The 16,767-nt window shown below is 43.5% G+C and overlaps 1 protein-coding gene across 1 annotated transcript in view; it reads right to left on the bottom strand.

The window, feature by feature from the left end:
- Nucleotides 1-2,538: 2,538 nt before the first annotated feature.
- Nucleotides 2,539-16,767, bottom strand: part of LOC134303092 (cytosolic phospholipase A2 gamma-like) — a 41,181-nt gene continuing 26,952 nt past the window's right edge. Inside the window, exons 4-12 of the mRNA XM_062988376.1 lie at nt 16,465-16,558; nt 16,202-16,342; nt 14,412-14,498; nt 14,059-14,202; nt 8,917-9,045; nt 7,679-7,765; nt 6,947-7,101; nt 5,839-6,004; nt 2,539-2,729 (exon numbers count right to left, since the gene is read on the bottom strand). Coding sequence (XP_062844446.1) covers nt 2,554-2,729; nt 5,839-6,004; nt 6,947-7,101; nt 7,679-7,765; nt 8,917-9,045; nt 14,059-14,202; nt 14,412-14,498; nt 16,202-16,342; nt 16,465-16,558 — 1,179 coding nt within the window. The 3' untranslated portion in view covers nt 2,539-2,553. The remainder of the gene's footprint in view (nt 2,730-5,838; nt 6,005-6,946; nt 7,102-7,678; nt 7,766-8,916; nt 9,046-14,058; nt 14,203-14,411; nt 14,499-16,201; nt 16,343-16,464; nt 16,559-16,767) is intronic.

Raw genomic sequence — 16,767 nt, 5'->3', positions numbered from 1 at the left:
AACACTGAGTGGAGTTATATGAGGTACAGCTGGTACACCACCCACACTATGATGGTAACACTGAGTGGAGTTATATGAGGTACAGCTGGTACATCACCCACACTATGATGATAACACTGAGTGGAGTTATATGAGGTACAGCTGGTACATCACCCACACTATGATGATAACACTGAGTGGAGTTATATGAGGTACAGCTGGTACATCACCCACACTATGATGATAACACTGAGTGGAGTTATATGAGGTACAGCTGGTACATCACCCACACTATGATGATACCAGCTGTACCTCATATAACTCCACTCAGTGTATCTGTTGGGTAATAATGGCTCTGGGGACGAATGACCTTTTTAATCTGTCCGTGGAGCAGCTCAGTGACAGCAGTCTGTAACTGAACATACTCCGCTGTTTTATAACAACAGTGTGCAGGGGGTGGTTCACATTGTCCATGATGGAGTGAAGTTTGCTTAGTGTCCTCCTTTCAGCCACAGTCACCAGAGATTCCAGTTCAATGCCGACCACTGCCCCAGCACGGCTGATCAGTTTGTCCAGCTGTGCTTCATCCTTCTTCTTAATACTGCCAGCACAGCACAGCATAGAAAAGGACACTGGCAACCACAGACTAATAAAACATGTGGAGAAGTTTCCTGCAGATGTTAAAGGACCTCAACCTTCTTAGGAAGTAGAGCCGGCTCTGTCCTTTCCTGTACAAGATGTCTGCTACTAGCTGACCAGTCCAGTTTGTCATCCAGATGCACCCCTAGGAATTTGTAGGTCTTGACCACCACCACATCACTCCCCTTGATTGACATTGGCTGTGAGGGTTGCCCTGACCTACTAAAGTCCACTACCATCTCCTTTGTCTTGGATGCATTTAGCTGCAAATGGTTCACCCTGCACCACACAGCAAAGTCTTTCACCAGGTTCCTGTACTCCTCTTCCTGGCCATCCCTGACACATCCCACAATAGCTGTGTAATCTGAAAACTTCTGCATGTGGCAGGTCTCAGAGTTGTAGCTGAAGTCCGATGTGTAGAGTGTGAAGAGGAAGGGGGAAAGTACAGTCCCCTGTGGTACTCCTGTGCTGCTGACCACTGACTCTGATGTACAGTCCTTCAGTCTAACATATTTTGGTGTGTTAGTGAGGTAGTCAGTGATCCAGGTTACAAGGTGTGGGTCCACTTGCATTCCAGTCAGCTTGTCTCTGAGTAAGAGAAGCTGTATGGTGTTAAAGGCGCTGGAAAAGTCAAAAAACATGATTCTTACAGCGCTGCATCCCTTGTCCAGATGAGAGTGGGTTCTGTGAAGAAGGTATGTGATGGCATCCTCAACCCCCACCTTTTCCAGGTAGGCAAACTGTAGTGGATCTACAGTGTGTTGTACTTGGGGTCTGAGGAGGCGGAGTAGCAGACGCTGCATGGTCTTACTGATGTGCGAGGTGAGCGCAATTGGTCTAAAGTCATTTAGCGCATTCGGACACCTCTTTTTGGGCACAGGGATAAGACACGATGTCTTCCAGAGTGTTGGGACCCTTCCTAGTCGCAGACTCATGTTGAAGATGTGCTGAAGTGGTTCACCTAGTTCAGCAGCGCAGGACTTCAGTAGTCTTGAACATACTTTATCCGGACCCGCTGATTTCCTGGTACGAATTTTCTTCAGTTCACCTCTGACCTGGTCTGCAGTGATGATAGGTGGAAGGGGGGAAGGGCGGACTGTGTTAACTTCCCAAGGGAGGTGTGAATCAGTAGCTGTGGCAGGGGGTGAGGGGGTGACGTCTGTATCGTCAGGAGTAGTGATGATTGTGGTGGTTGGAGTAGTCGTCAGGCAGGGGGAGGGTAAGGGGGTGATGACTGAACAGTCACCAGCAGTAAGTTTGGGACAGGGCAGTCGAACCGGTTGAAGAAGAGGTTAAGCTCATTCGCTTTCTCCTCGTTACCATCTGTTGCCCTGTCATTACTCTGCTTGTAGCCTGTAATGGTCCTCATACCATCCCAGACCTCCCTGATGTTATTTTCCTGCAGCTTCCGCTCCACCTTCCTCCTGTAGGACTCTTTTGCTTCACGCAAGCAGACTTTGAGCTCCTTTTGTACGCTCCTTAGCTCCTCCTGGTTCTTGTTTTTAAAAGCCCTTTTCTTCTTGTTCAGGAGGTTCTTGACATCACTGGTTATCCAGGGCTTGTTATTAGCATAGCAGCGTACAGTTGTTGTTGGAACAGCAATGTCCGTGCAGAAGTTAATATAGTCCGTTACACAGTTTGTGATCCCCTCAACATCCTCACCCCATGATTCCTGCAACACACTCCAGTCAGTGGAGGCAAAACAGTCCTGAAGAGCCTCATCTGCCTCTGGGGACCATTTTCTGAAGGTGCGTGTGGTTGTGGGTTGTCTTTTGACAAGAGGTTTGTACTGTGGCTGTAGGTAGATGAGGTTATGGTCTGATTTTCCCAGTGGGGGCAGTGGTTAACCATTAGCTAAGAAAGACATCACAGTGACAACCCACAACGTTATTAATAAAGATGAATAATGTGTAATGTGTAATGACGCTTTCTTAATTAATTACAGGCGTTGTTTTGCTTCTTCTCTTGAACGATTTCTTTAATCACGTTCAGCAGATTCTTCTTGTTGTTTCGGATGTTTAATGCAGCTTTCTCCAGAAGATCTGAGATCATGGGAGCAGTGTAATGCATAGTTGTTGTTGGATATTTCTCTTTCCACTCCTTAACTGCTCCTGATGAAAACAAAATACAATTACAAACATTATTCTGATTATTTTTGATATGTATTGACAACAACACAGGACAGCCAGATAAACAAAGAACCCATCATATAATATTTCCATAGAAGTTAAGTGTGTGTTTGTGGGAAATGTAGGGCGGCACGGTGGCTAAGTGGGTAGCACTGTCGCCTAACAGGAAGAAGGTCCTGGGTTCGATCCCCAGGTGGGGCGGTCCGTTCTCCCCGTGTCTGCGTGGGTTTACTCCGGGTGCTCTGGTTTCCTCCCACAGTCCAAAGACGAGCAAGTGAGGTGAATTGGAGACACTAAATTGTCCAAGATTGTGTTTGATATAAAATTGTGAACTGATGAATCTTGTGTAACATGTAACTACCGTTCCTGTCATGAATGTAACCAAAGTGTAAAACATGACGTTAAAATCCTAATAAACAAACAATGTGGGAAATGTGTTAGCATTAGCTCTCTCTATTTTCATTGGGTTTGCTTACTTGTGTAACTGGGATAATTTTTACATAACAGACATCCCAAGTCTCCCGAAAGTCAGATAAAATCTCCCGGAATCTAGAACGAACGGCGAAGGGTGCGCACACACACGCACGCGCGCGCACGCACGCACGCACGCAGGAGACACAGACTTTTCCCGATCGCATATTAATTCTGTTTTATAAAACGGATAGTTCCGGTCCTAAAATCTGATTGGCTGAGCCGCGTTCGAAGCCGTTGTAAAATCCCCGATAAACGCAAACCTAGGACCACCTCACATTATTCCATATTAATACGCCACTGAACAGAAAAACTTAATGTTATTTTCGCCCTCATGTTGCCTAGCAACACTGTTAATCGAACTATTTTGCGTCGCGGAAGAATGCTTTGTTGTAAGTTTATACACAATAAATACATTTATGAATGAAACATTGTTGTATTTATTGTATTTTATGTTGACCGCCGTTTTATAAAAGCAATAAGCCACTCGAGACCGTACGTTACTGTTATGATTTTAGCACAGGAAAGAAGTTTTAGGCACTCCGCTTCACGTCGTGCCAAAAACGTCATCCACGTGCTAAAATCACAGTAACGCACGGCCTCTCGTGGCTTATTGCTGATATACAATCTAGCACACTGTGTAGGGAACATAAATCAATTGTCTAATATACTGTCTAGTGCACTATGTAGGGAACATGAATTCATATCTAATATACTGTCTAGTGCACTATGTAGGGAACATGAATTCATATCTAATATACTGTCTAGTGCACTATGTAGGGAACATGAATTCATATCTAATATACTGTCTAGTGCACTATGTAGCGAACAAATCTATGATCAAATATACAATCTAGAGCACTGTGTAGGGAACATAAATGAATTGTTTAATATACTGTCTAGTGCACTAAGTACCTCCCGGAAATGAGTTTTTGCAACTTGGGATGTCTGACATAAATATAAACACATTTCATTATTATGCCAAAATATTAATTGTGAGATGTTTGTGATGTGAACCTTAAACCTTTGTTATGATCATCTATGTGATGCCACAGAATAATTATTTATTAATAGTTAAATAGTTTGAGATTTACTCCTATATTAATGTTTGGTTCCCTGTGGTGATGTGACCGTTATAACCATTATAACCGTTACACCTACAATTACCTCAGGCTGTTTCCCGGGCTTTTTGTGAAAAGCTTTGTTGATATTTGTATAGGTAAGAAATGTCAAATAAATGTCTTAATAAGTTCATAAAAGCCTTATGTCTTGTTTAAACTACGCGTGTATATTGTAATGTTAGAGATATATATGTGTTTTAATAAAGCTGTAACGATTTTACGTCGATTGTGTATTAAAAGGTGATGATGTTTAGCTCAGTTAGCTTCTCGGCTATCAGTAGGCAGTGAGAGAGAGAGAGAGAGAGAGCTGTATTATCTGTGTGAGCTAACTTCTACTTCTCTCAGGTATGTTTATGTTTTGAGTGATTATAATATGGGTTTAAGTGAAATATTTCGAGATCTGTCAGATTATAAAAGTGTAATTAAGTAAATAATTAGTTAAGTTAGGTATTTAAGGCGCCACAGGTGAATTTGAATTCATAGTGGTGTCACAATTTTCTTTTATGTTATTGAGCTCCATCTATTGGAATAGTTATGAACAGCTTTGTACTAAATCCAAACTGTACTGTTAGCAGAAACGACTTTTGTGCACAATCTTTGGACAAAGGAATGGAATTGGTGGTGGCTTGGTGGGTAGCACTGTCAGATCACAGCAAGAAGGTCCAGGGTTTAGTTCCCAGGTGGAGCAGTTCACTCAAAAAGGGGGATAATGAACTGACGTTTCTTACGTTTTCTGATAGAATTACTAAACTTTAAGCACAAGGTGGTTTTGTTACATTTTTCCATCTACCAAAACCAGATGTAAAACATTATACCAGAAACCTAGACGAACGTACTGTGCACTACAGTGCTATTTATTATTATTATTTTAGAAAAGTAAACCTAAAAGAGCTTTTTTTATTTGTAAAAAGTGTTTTTAGATTCTACAAACCCATTTAAATCAAAATCATTGGGACAGTATAGGTGAACTGCACTCAAAGGCAGAAAGCAGTGATTTTCAAGCTGCCTTTCATAGGTATTTAATTAAAAAGGAATATAGGAATGAATATATACTAATTCTTAACAGATTTAAGACCAGGAACTATGAACATATAATTAACTGAGGCTTCAGTTGTTAATGACCAAGGCCTGGTCGGGTGATCTACAAGCACTGGTGGCAGTGGTTGAAAAAATGCTGAGGGCATGGGATAATTCTGCAGACTTCCCTGGTCACTGAGAATACTATACTTTGGGCTGGTGTTGCCAGCCTGCACAGGTGAATTACAAATCTCACTTGCTGAAAAATCATTTGTTAACATTTATTTCACTGTCAAAATCTCTCCACTCTCCATTCTTAATATGGACTCTTATCAGTAAAGAATTCAAACAGCAACATCCATTATGAAATGGGGTGCGTCAACTTCTTTGGAGTGTGTTGCAGGTGTAAGTGAAAACACTGGAAATCTTTCTGTACTAGTGAACTAAACTGAAAAAGCTTGTGGAGTGGACTGTGTATTTACCTGGACAGTTGACAGTGTTGAACAGGGGGATGTGGATCACAGTGGGAGCTTTGCTGTAGCCTTTACACACGTAGAAGTCCCGCGGTTGAGTTCGATCTTCAGGTATGTGGACTTTAGGAAAAGAAACGTTCAGACCTTCACACATTTTAGCAGCTTTCTCCACTGTCTGTAGAATAAAATAAACTTTTATTTAATAATGCTTCCTTTCTATTTTTAAACACACTGATATACTGTTGGTTTAATGTACCACTGGAGGGCAGTGGTAGATCAGTGGTTAGGGTACTGGACTAATAATCAGGAGGTTGTCAATTAAAGCCCCACCACTGCCAAGTTGCCACTGTTGGGCCTTTGAGTAAAGACCTTAACCCTTAATTGCTTAAATCATGTTCAGTCATAATTGTAATGTAACAAATGTAAACATAATCTAGGATGAATGTGAGTCTTCCGAAGAAATTAAAAAGATTTTACATCATTTTTGTACCTCCAAAAGAAAGGAAAATTCAGCAGATAGTCAAACCTGTTGGCTAAATTAAATAAAAAATAGTCATGTTTTTACTAGCCTCACTAAACCTTATGATTGGTGGTCAGTTTGCAGTGAAACATTTACATTTTCAGCATTTATTCTATTTAGCATCTATTCTATTTAGCAGACGCCTTTATCCAAAGTAACTTACATTACTGTGACAATATACAGTCTAAGCAATCAGGGTTAAGGGCCTTGCTCAAGGGCCCAACAGTGGCAATCTGGCAGTGGCGAGGCTTAAACCAGCAACCTTCTGATTCCTGGACCAGTACCTTAACCACTAGGCTACAACCGCCCAGCCGTTAGCTTAAACTAACTGGCCTTAATCAGAGGTTTGAACCCACTGTTTTAATTTGCTTAAAAAGTTTACTAATGAGCCACTCCCACCCATTAGATTAATCCACAGCACAGCCAACATCACAAAACTTTCTTCCACAAGTTATTTGCAATAATACATTTCTAGCAGTGAAGACATCAAAACTACATACCGCAGATTTAACCCTGCTGGTCACGTTGGAAGGAGAAGAAGTGCTGTACTAGCATGGCATGGTATTAATAATAAAAGTCTACATGTGTAGGTGTTACCTCAAACGGATCTCCATCACTGAAGTCCAGGGAAATGATGAGGTCAATGTTTCGTTCTTTTCTCAGCACTGATATGTATGATGAGTTCAGTAAAAGCCCAGCGTCCTTGTACTGTCTCGTCCTTGATTTCAGGAGAGGTCTGGGCACGTCCTTCACTGTTCAGATATTCAAGCATAACATCATATATACAGTAAATCATCTTTTTCTAAGATTAAGATGATTCCGCAAATTGTGAAATGAACATAGATTTAGCTTGTTTTGAGTGCAGTCGTAGATCTCCACCTCCTACGTCTCTTAAAAATCTTTAATATTCTCTGCTTAGAGAAGTTACAACATTCCAGTTAAGGCATATGAGGGAAAAACAGTGAAAACCTAACAATCCAAGCAACTAATGGCTAGGAGGGTTAGGATGACAGGGCATAGACCCTCATCCTTCTGATCAGGTCCAGTAACCTAACTGCTAAGCAACCACTGCCAAGGTAATAAAGTTCTAGGGGTAAATGACAACAATTAGTTCCCTCATAATAATATATCATGATGTATTTGCTGTTTTGTCCATTACCTTTGGTTGTTTGTTTGTCTAAGACTGCATTTAGCTCCTGTGTTAGCAGTTAGACGACTGAATTAGGTGTGTTAGATTGTACAGCATAATTGGCTAAAAATAAGGTTGCATTTACAGCATAAACAATTACATTACATATATCTGTACCGACACAACATTAGGTTTCTTACCTTCCATGTTGTACAAGAAGTTGTAGGTGGTCCCCCATGTCCAGCTAGCTGCTAGTTGTAAAGCTTTCACCACAGCAGCAGTCCTATCTGAAAGAAATTAACAAAATATTTCATCTGATCTTTAGCTCTGAGCTTTTTTTTTATCTACCCCACTCTAGTTCCTTCCGATTTAGTCATATCCAATTACCAGCTGCACTTTCTGCTTTCCTGTTACTGCTGCTGACCTCCACTCCTGATCAAGTAGAGCTGTGACTAACACATCATCAGTAGCCAACCGCTTCTTTTCACCTGCACCAGACGAGTTCTTATGGAGATCCATATTTTGCTTGAAGAGTCACAAAGCGACATCGATCAGCCAGCAGAGGTCGTAATTGCTTCAGTTCTGAGAAAACCTTTTATGCCCATTTAGAACTAAATCTCTAGAACTGAGATTCGAACTCGTGAGTTTAAGATGTCAGCTGGTGTGCTAGTGAATGCCGCACCATTCAAGTGCCCCAGTTCTGAGCTTTTAAATGTAGATTAAATGTAAATGTAGATTCAATTGCTCACTTCCCCTAGTGACCAGAATCCTAATGTTATAGCTTTCTGATTTTGACTTAAATTTAGCTTGTAAAGTATTTAGAAACCCCAACAACACTGCTGCATCTAAAAAAACTATTGTTTTTACCATGTTAGTGTGAGTGTAGTGTTGTGTGGCTAAGTGGGTAGCACTGTCACCTCACAGCAAGAAGGTCCTGGTTTGATCCCCAGGTGGAGTTGTCCAGGTTATCTCTGTGCGGAGTTTGCATGTTCTCCCCGTGTCTGCGTGTGTTTCCTCCCACAGTTCAAAAACATGCAGCCAGGCTAATTGGAAACACTGAATTGTTCTATAGGTACCTAGCTGCTAGGATGCATAAACCAGTGCATTGTAGTGCTGGTCTGAAGCCCGGATTAATAGGGAGGTTTGTGTCAGGAAGGGCATCCGGGTGTAAAAACTGCACCCCTAACAGGAGCAGCCGAGGAAATAGAGAGTGTGAGTGTAGTGCTGAGAATTGTCCACCACCATCTGGACCATCATCTGGTCAGTGGGGGTCTTTCTATTGATCAGTATAATAGAAGATGTAACAAAGTGTAAAGAGCTACAGATGGGCTACAGTCAGTATATGTATATCCTCTGTAGCTGACAAAATAACCAAAGAACAAATGTATAAGATGTGTGTGTGTTTGTTTAACCAAATAATTACATGAGTTACACTTACCCAGTCCACAGTAGCGGGACATGAACATTTTACACAGATCCAGTGTTTGTGTGTTTATGTCCACTTTTGAGTTCGGGGTTTCTGATAAAATCCAGCTGTTGTCATAAACACCTGCACCATTAAACCCTCCTGAATACACACAAATGATTTCTGAATGAATATGTTGCCCATTATGTAACATAGAACATCACACCTACCTGTTATTATAGTGAAAAGGTTGTAATGTGTTTTGTTATTTAAAAAATTTATAAACAGACCTTATTCACAAAAGTATTCAGACCCTTTGCTGTGACACTACAGACTGTGCTCATGATTGCTCTAATAATCCTAACGTGTTTAGAACTCCGTTGGAGTCTGATTGGACAGAATTTGGAAAGGCACACTCGGGTCTATAAGCGCCCATGATTTCCCACAATACATTTATACTGCACTGTCAGGGGAAAAAACAAGCCGTGAAGTCCAAGAAAGCATCTGTAGATCTCCCTCATCAAATCAAAGTCTAAGTCTGCGTCCGAAATCGCACACTTACTAGGTGCAAACTAGATTAGAGGCAGTATACACTGCTTGACCGGTAATGCAGTAAGCAACCTCGTACGTACTACGTCTGCCATCTTACCAACGCCATGTAGGGTGGCCGGACAGTCCGGCTTTTCAGCTGTCAGTCCTCCATTCACGCAACGCAGGACGGACACTTAAAAATCCTCCTTTTTGTAAGGTTTCCTGCGGCATTGGGGGTAACTCACCTTGTCTCCCGGCGTCGCAGGAATTACAGATCCTCTGAAACAAAGGCCTTAAATTAGAGGCAGCTTATTTAAGCAGGCACTGTGCAACTGCAGGTTGTCGTGCCTTTGTCCCTGTTTCGTTTGGTTTGGTTTCTTTTAGTTTGAAGTCGGCTTTTTGTTTTTCTTTTCCCAGTCACAGCAAGGTGTGGCTGGTGATTTAGCACACGGGTTCCCTGAATTTCGCGACGGCGATTTCGGTGTGTCCCGTGTGCTAAACAGGTGTGCGGCTTCCCGATCGTGCTGAGGCGCGGTCGGTGACATGGCCACCTGTCCCCGAACTTTGCGACGGCGAATTCGGCGTGCTCCTTGCACAATATGGGTTGGTTTAATTCCAGCTTTAGCTTGGTGACAAACCACCCGATTCACCGAACATCGCGACGGCGAGTTCGGCGTGTTGCTTGCACTATACGGGTTGGCTGTTCTCCCCCGCTGCTTAAGCGGTCTTTGGGAATTCAGCCTGCGAACCCGTTATGCAAGCGCTCCGGGTTGGCTGTTTTTCCCCCGCCTCTTAAGCGGTCTTTGGGAATACAGTCATCGCTCCGAATGACGCAACGGCGAGTTCGGTGTGTTCCTTGCGCTAAACGGATTGGTTGCATTCCAGCTGCGGCTGACGATCAAGCCATCTGTTTCCCCGAACATCGTGACGGCGAGTTTGGTGCGACTAGTGACAGAGGCACCGGTTTCCTCGGACTGCGCTGACGCGGGTCCGGATCATTCTCTTGTTTCCTATAGGTGAGCTTTTGCCTGGTGACAGCATGGTGTGACTAGTGACAGAGCCACCGGTTTCCTTGGACTGCGCTGACGCGGGTCCGGATCATTCTCTTGTTTCCTATAGGTGAGCTTTTGCCTGGTGACAGCATGGTGCGACTAGTGACAGAGCCACCGGTTTACACGGACTGCGCTGACGCGGGTCCGGATCATTCTCTTGTTTCCTATAGGTGAGCTTTTGCCTGGTGACAGCATGGTGCGACTAGTGACAGAGGCACCGGTTTCCTTGGACTGCGCTGACGCGGGTCCGGATCATTCTCTTGTTTCCTATAGGTGAGTTTCTGCCTGGTGACAGCATGGGGCGACTAGTGACAGAGCCACCGGTTTACACGGACTGCGCTGACGCGGGTCCGGATCATTCTCTTGTTTCCTATAGGTGAGCTTTTGCCTGGTGACAGCATGGTGCGACTAGTGACAGAGCCACCGGTTTACACGGACTGCGCTGACGCGGGTCCGGATCATTCTCTTGTTTCCTATAGGTGAGCTTTTGCCTGGTGACAGCATGGGGCGACTAGTGACAGAGCCACCGGTTTCCTTGGACTGCGCTGACGCGGGTCCGGATCATTCTCTTGTTTCCTATAGGTGAGCTTTTGCCTGGTGACAGCATGGTGCGACTAGTGACAGAGCCACCGGTTTACACGGACTGCGCTGACGCGGGTCCGGATCATTCTCTTGTTTCCTATAGGTGAGCTTTTGCCTGGTGACAGCATGGTGCGGCTAGTGACAGAGGCACCGGTTTCCTTGGACTGCGCTGACGCGGGTCCGGATCATTCTCTTGTTTCCTATAGGTGAGCTTTTGCCTGGTGACAGCATGGTGTGACTAGTGACAGAGCCACCGGTTTCCTTGGACTGCGCTGACGCGGGTCCGGATCATTCTCTTGTTTCCTATAGGTGAGCTTTTGCCTGGTGACAGCATGGTGCGACTAGTGACAGAGCCACCGGTTTCCTTGGACTGCGCTGACGCGGGTCCGGATCATTCTCTTGTTTCCTATAGGTGAGCTTTTGCCTGGTGACAGCATGGTGTGACTAGTGACAGAGCCACCGGTTTCCTTGGACTGCGCTGACGCGGGTCCGGATCATTCTCTTGTTTCCTATAGGTGAGCTTTTGCCTGGTGACAGCATGGTGCGACTAGTGACAGAGCCACCGGTTTACACGGACTGCGCTGACGCGGGTCCGGATCATTCTCTTGTTTCCTATAGGTGAGCTTTTGCCTGGTGACAGCATGGTGCGACTAGTGACAGAGGCACCGGTTTCCTTGGACTGCGCTGACGCGGGTCCGGATCATTCTCTTGTTTCCTATAGGTGAGTTTCTGCCTGGTGACAGCATGGGGCGACTAGTGACAGAGCCACCGGTTTACACGGACTGCGCTGACGCGGGTCCGGATCATTCTCTTGTTTCCTATAGGTGAGCTTTTGCCTGGTGACAGCATGGTGCGACTAGTGACAGAGCCACCGGTTTACACGGACTGCGCTGACGCGGGTCCGGATCATTCTCTTGTTTCCTATAGGTGAGCTTTTGCCTGGTGACAGCATGGGGCGACTAGTGACAGAGCCACCGGTTTCCTTGGACTGCGCTGACGCGGGTCCGGATCATTCTCTTGTTTCCTATAGGTGAGCTTTTGCCTGGTGACAGCATGGTGCGACTAGTGACAGAGCCACCGGTTTACACGGACTGCGCTGACGCGGGTCCGGATCATTCTCTTGTTTCCTATAGGTGAGCTTTTGCCTGGTGACAGCATGGGGCGACTAGTGACAGAGCCAGCTGTTCCCGGACATCGCGATGGCGAGTTCGGGTCATTCTCTAATTTCCTCTATGGAGAATCCCCCCCCCCCCCCCCCCCCACGTAACACTTTTGGAGTGAACTGCTTTCATTTTTGATCAATATTAACTGTCATTGGCACAGGTACATGCCAGAACAAATGCTTTGTATTTCATTGGTTTAACAGCCTCATTTGACTGCTTACAGCGCTACCACTGGCCAATCGCAAAAGTCCCGCCCTCTAAATGCTAGTGATTGGGTGGTTGAATTTCGCCCGCCTGCTCTGGTCTGTAAACATCTCCACCTGAGTCAATTAATCAGCTCTCATGATCAGGAACGCTGTAAAAATGCCAAAAAGTGAAGTTTTGGAGGCAGCGAGGAATAGACTTAAATATGAGAAGTAGACACAACATTTAGTGAGTAAAACAATAATTTGTTATAGAATTCTTGCTTAAATTGGTCAAAAACTCTGTTATATGGGTTCTGGATTCATTCTGTGTGTTGCAGTATCATGTCCCGCTGTTCCTAATATGACGTCCTCCTTTTGGGTGTAATGTGCTCCTTTTTGGGGTGTAATGTCCTCCTTTTTGCGACCATGAATGTGGCCACCCTAACGTCATGTGATGCATGACGTCTCACCGCCACAGTTATAACAATTTTAAAATGGTTATGAACAAAATTAATTTTATCGTTTTTCACAAAGCTGCTCATAACGTTATTCAGGGTTGTACTAAATCATATGTATATGTATATGTATATAACATGGTTGTCTTACTCCGCTTTCCGCCATCTTTCTTCTTCGCTACGAACGCCTTTGCAGTTCCAGTTGCATTATATCCATGCAGTAGGTCACCCGGGTGTGTTTCGCATACTTTTTAATATATACTACATATTCGGACATACTAACCGCTCTCGCGTACTGCTTTCGCGTACTGTTCAGTATGGAAGTATGAGATTTCGGACACAGCTTAAGGCTTTGTGTTTTTCCAAGACTAGTGTGTTGTTCTTTGTGTTAATCTATGCATCTGTGACTTCATTGATGAGGTGCATTTGTGTTTGGATCCACTGAACAAGGAGGTTTGGGTGTAGTTTCACTGATTAGTCGGATACTGACCGATGGGCCACACCTATACAGAGTTTATTGTGCCCCACCAGGCTTTCTGTGCCAAAGACGCCACAGATTATGGGTAAGTATGGTGGACTATTGTGATGTTTTGGGGTTGTTTACCCCCACTGCAAAACTTGTTGTGATATATGGCAGCACAGACTCCATAAAGTACCAGAACTGTTGAACAATCTGGCTCATCTGCCCAAAAAGTAAAACCTGGGCCATGGCTATATATTCAGTCAATAATCCAAAACCAAGCTCAGAATTCAGCTTTTGTTAATTTTTATGAGCGATTTTTAAGCAGTGTGTGCAGCATGGACAGCAGCTAAACAGGCTGGGAGTGACCTGGTAGGTTCTCACAGATATCTGGTGCCATGCTGACTGCAGTGCATCCTACAGCTGCTGGAGGGGGCATGAAGGAGAATCCATAGAGCAAACACGACCATCGAGGCGCAATAACCTTTTTTTTTTTTCTTTAAAGTTCTTTAAAACCACACATATATTTATGTATCTAGATGTGTATATGTTTATTTGTAAAAACGTCTATATATGTGTGTGTGTACATACATGTACTGTCAAGGAGATGTCCAAAAATGTTGTTGTGCACTGTGCAATGACAATAAAGGCATTCTATTCTAATCCATTCTGTTTTTACTTAAATATATTTGGTGTCTTGTTGAAATAGTAAAAAGGAGTAAATGTAAATGTAGACATGAACATTACCGCTCAGTAGTTCTGATTTGAAGTAACTGATGTGAACTGATGTATTGTCCTCATCCGCTATCAAGGCACGGAGGTTCAGATCCAGATGTTTCAGGAGGAACCAGCAATGCTCATCTATTTTATATTTCTGGAGTTTTGATAAATCTGCAAAAAAAAAAAAGTAAATAAATAAAATAACAGATCAACATCACCAGCACTGTTCATTTTACATATAAACATGGAACTTCAGACAATGAAGTGTGTGCCAATCACTCAGTCACAGAAAAAGACCAGCTGCAGAAATGATTGGAATCCCAAGACTGGCATGACATACATTACATATACAAACATATGAAAGAAAAAAAAAAACATACCAGTTGGTGGACTAGTGAAGGAAGAGAGATAGTGCCGTAGCCACTTGAGAATTTCCTTCCTCTCAGCTAGAGCACTGCCACACAGACCTGAAAACATCACACGATTATGACCGGTACCATTCGCATCTGTAACACAGTGCCTGCTGAATGTCATTCAGCTGTTGATCCATTTTAGGAGTCGTGTCCCTCTATTCTATGGGTGTGTATGAAAACCTAGTGAGCTCTCTACATGACTATATATCACTCAACTAATTTATGTCATCCTTATTTGTAAATTCTAGCTTGTCAGCGAATTTAGACGAATTAGACGAAGGGAAATGTTAGTTCACATGCTAGCACATTGTGCTACCCCATCCCATTGGTTCGAATGGCATGATGCTAACTGTGTTAGCTTAGTAAGCGAAATCTGATGTTATCGCTAAGTAGCATGTTCGAATAACCTGCCTTATAAATCAATGACTTATTAGAATCCTCTCTACTGAGGCAGCTGCCTATGTAGGCAGTAAGTCAGCAAGGCAGCTAATTAGGTTTTTGAACACACCCTATGTCCATTTTAAGCATCAGATGGGGCACGGAGGCACAGTTGGGTGTTATAATGAGTGCTGATACGCCCTAGGTGGTTTCTCCGTGTCATTCTCACCAACATCTGTTTGCGCACTTGCCTTTCTCTGAAGTTGTTGCCTGGTCTTCCGCTGAGTTGTCATTCTTTTGGTTCCTGGGAATTTACTCTGGTCTTGCATTGTTTTGGGACTCAAGATGAAACTTCACTGGTAGCATGACATGCCTTTTCCAGCCGGAGCAGCCCGTCATATAATGATGACCAGTTCTCAGTTCTGCTCTGTCCCTGTTCTGCCTACTTTCTCCGTTGCGGCTGCGGATATTCTTGTGTCCTTTTTTGGTTTCTATTAATTTGGCCTCCCTTTTGTTAGTGGCTTTTTAACTTAGTATTATTTTACTTTTACATTAACACTTACATGAGTAAACATTTGTACTTGGGTTTTGTTCGCCTTACTCTTCAATGGTGGGGAATGTCCAACACAGTTATAGCAACATCATGATGGAGGACTGAAGCCAGTACTGGAGACAGTGGGCCACATGTCTAAAATATACATACACCCCTCACACCTAGGGGTACTTTAGATCAGGGTTTTTGAACTTTTTTTAAAGTGACCCACATTTTGTCCATGATTTTTACCGCAACCCAGGCAACACAAACAATGCATCAAAACGAAACAAAAAATAAACATCATTAATGATAATGGTGGTGATCTGGTCCCACTGTGTTTTACAAGGTGCACCGTAAAGCCTCCACAAGGCGGTGTTCGTGTTATTTCATGTTTATGTGCCAGTATAAATTAGTTTATTTGATCTGAGCCTCACAACCCACCCAGGGTTTGAAAAACCCTTCTTTATTGTAGCTGTCCAAACCTTGTGTGTTTGAAAGTTAAGAGACCACCAGACCACCCAAAGGTAACCCGCAAGCATGCCAACCCTTCTCATAATATTGGTGTACCACTGGAAGGCGTTGCAAAAATGCAAAGCCAAACTGAGTAAATCTAAACAGGAAAAGTGATGTTTAGAATCAGGACTTAATCTACCACATACAGCAGGGTCAAAACTCTGCACATGGACCTGACTTGTAAGTCAATATCTCGACAAGAGGGAGCACTGTGATAGCTTAGTAAGGAATGTTTACACTTGTGCTTTGCATCCATGTAACTGCATTGGAAGACAGGTTAGGATAGGAAGGTTGGGATATACAGTAGTTCTCATGCTATTTAAGGTTTTACCTTGTAGGTACAGCATGTCCATCTGAGACTGTTTCTTAATCAAAGTCCCGTTCTTAAATTTACATCCCAGACAAGACGAGTTCACAAATGCTCCAGAGAGAGAGTAACCAGACTCATGAGGAGTGATCTCGAACCAAACATCTGTAGAGAGGAAATACACATAAACACACACTCGTGATGCTGTGACGTGACCTGACGAGGGCTGTGTGTGAAGTGAAGTTCTGATCAAATCTGATCTGATCTGGACTGTTTACACAAGGTACCTGTGTTCAGTCCTTCCTGATCAATCACAGTGTAGATGGGGTATGGATCTTTGGTGTGGTTGCGCCTCTGCCTGGTAAGAACATTTTCATCTATCTGTAAAGAAAATACACAGAGAAGAGACATTAAAACCACCTCCTTGTTTCTACACTTACTATCCATGTTATCAGCTCCACTTACCATATAGAAGCACTTTGTAGTTCTACAATTACTGACTGTAGTCCATCTGTTTCTCTACATACTTTGTTAGCCCCCTTTAATGCTGTTCTTCAATGGTCAGGACCCCCACAGGACCACCACAGAGC

Source organism: Trichomycterus rosablanca, chromosome 2 (genome assembly GCF_030014385.1).
Source record: "Trichomycterus rosablanca isolate fTriRos1 chromosome 2, fTriRos1.hap1, whole genome shotgun sequence".
Lineage (NCBI taxonomy): Eukaryota > Metazoa > Chordata > Actinopteri > Siluriformes > Trichomycteridae > Trichomycterus > Trichomycterus rosablanca.
Note: the sequence above shows the minus strand (reverse complement) of the source record. Positions and strands in the feature narration are given on the sequence as shown.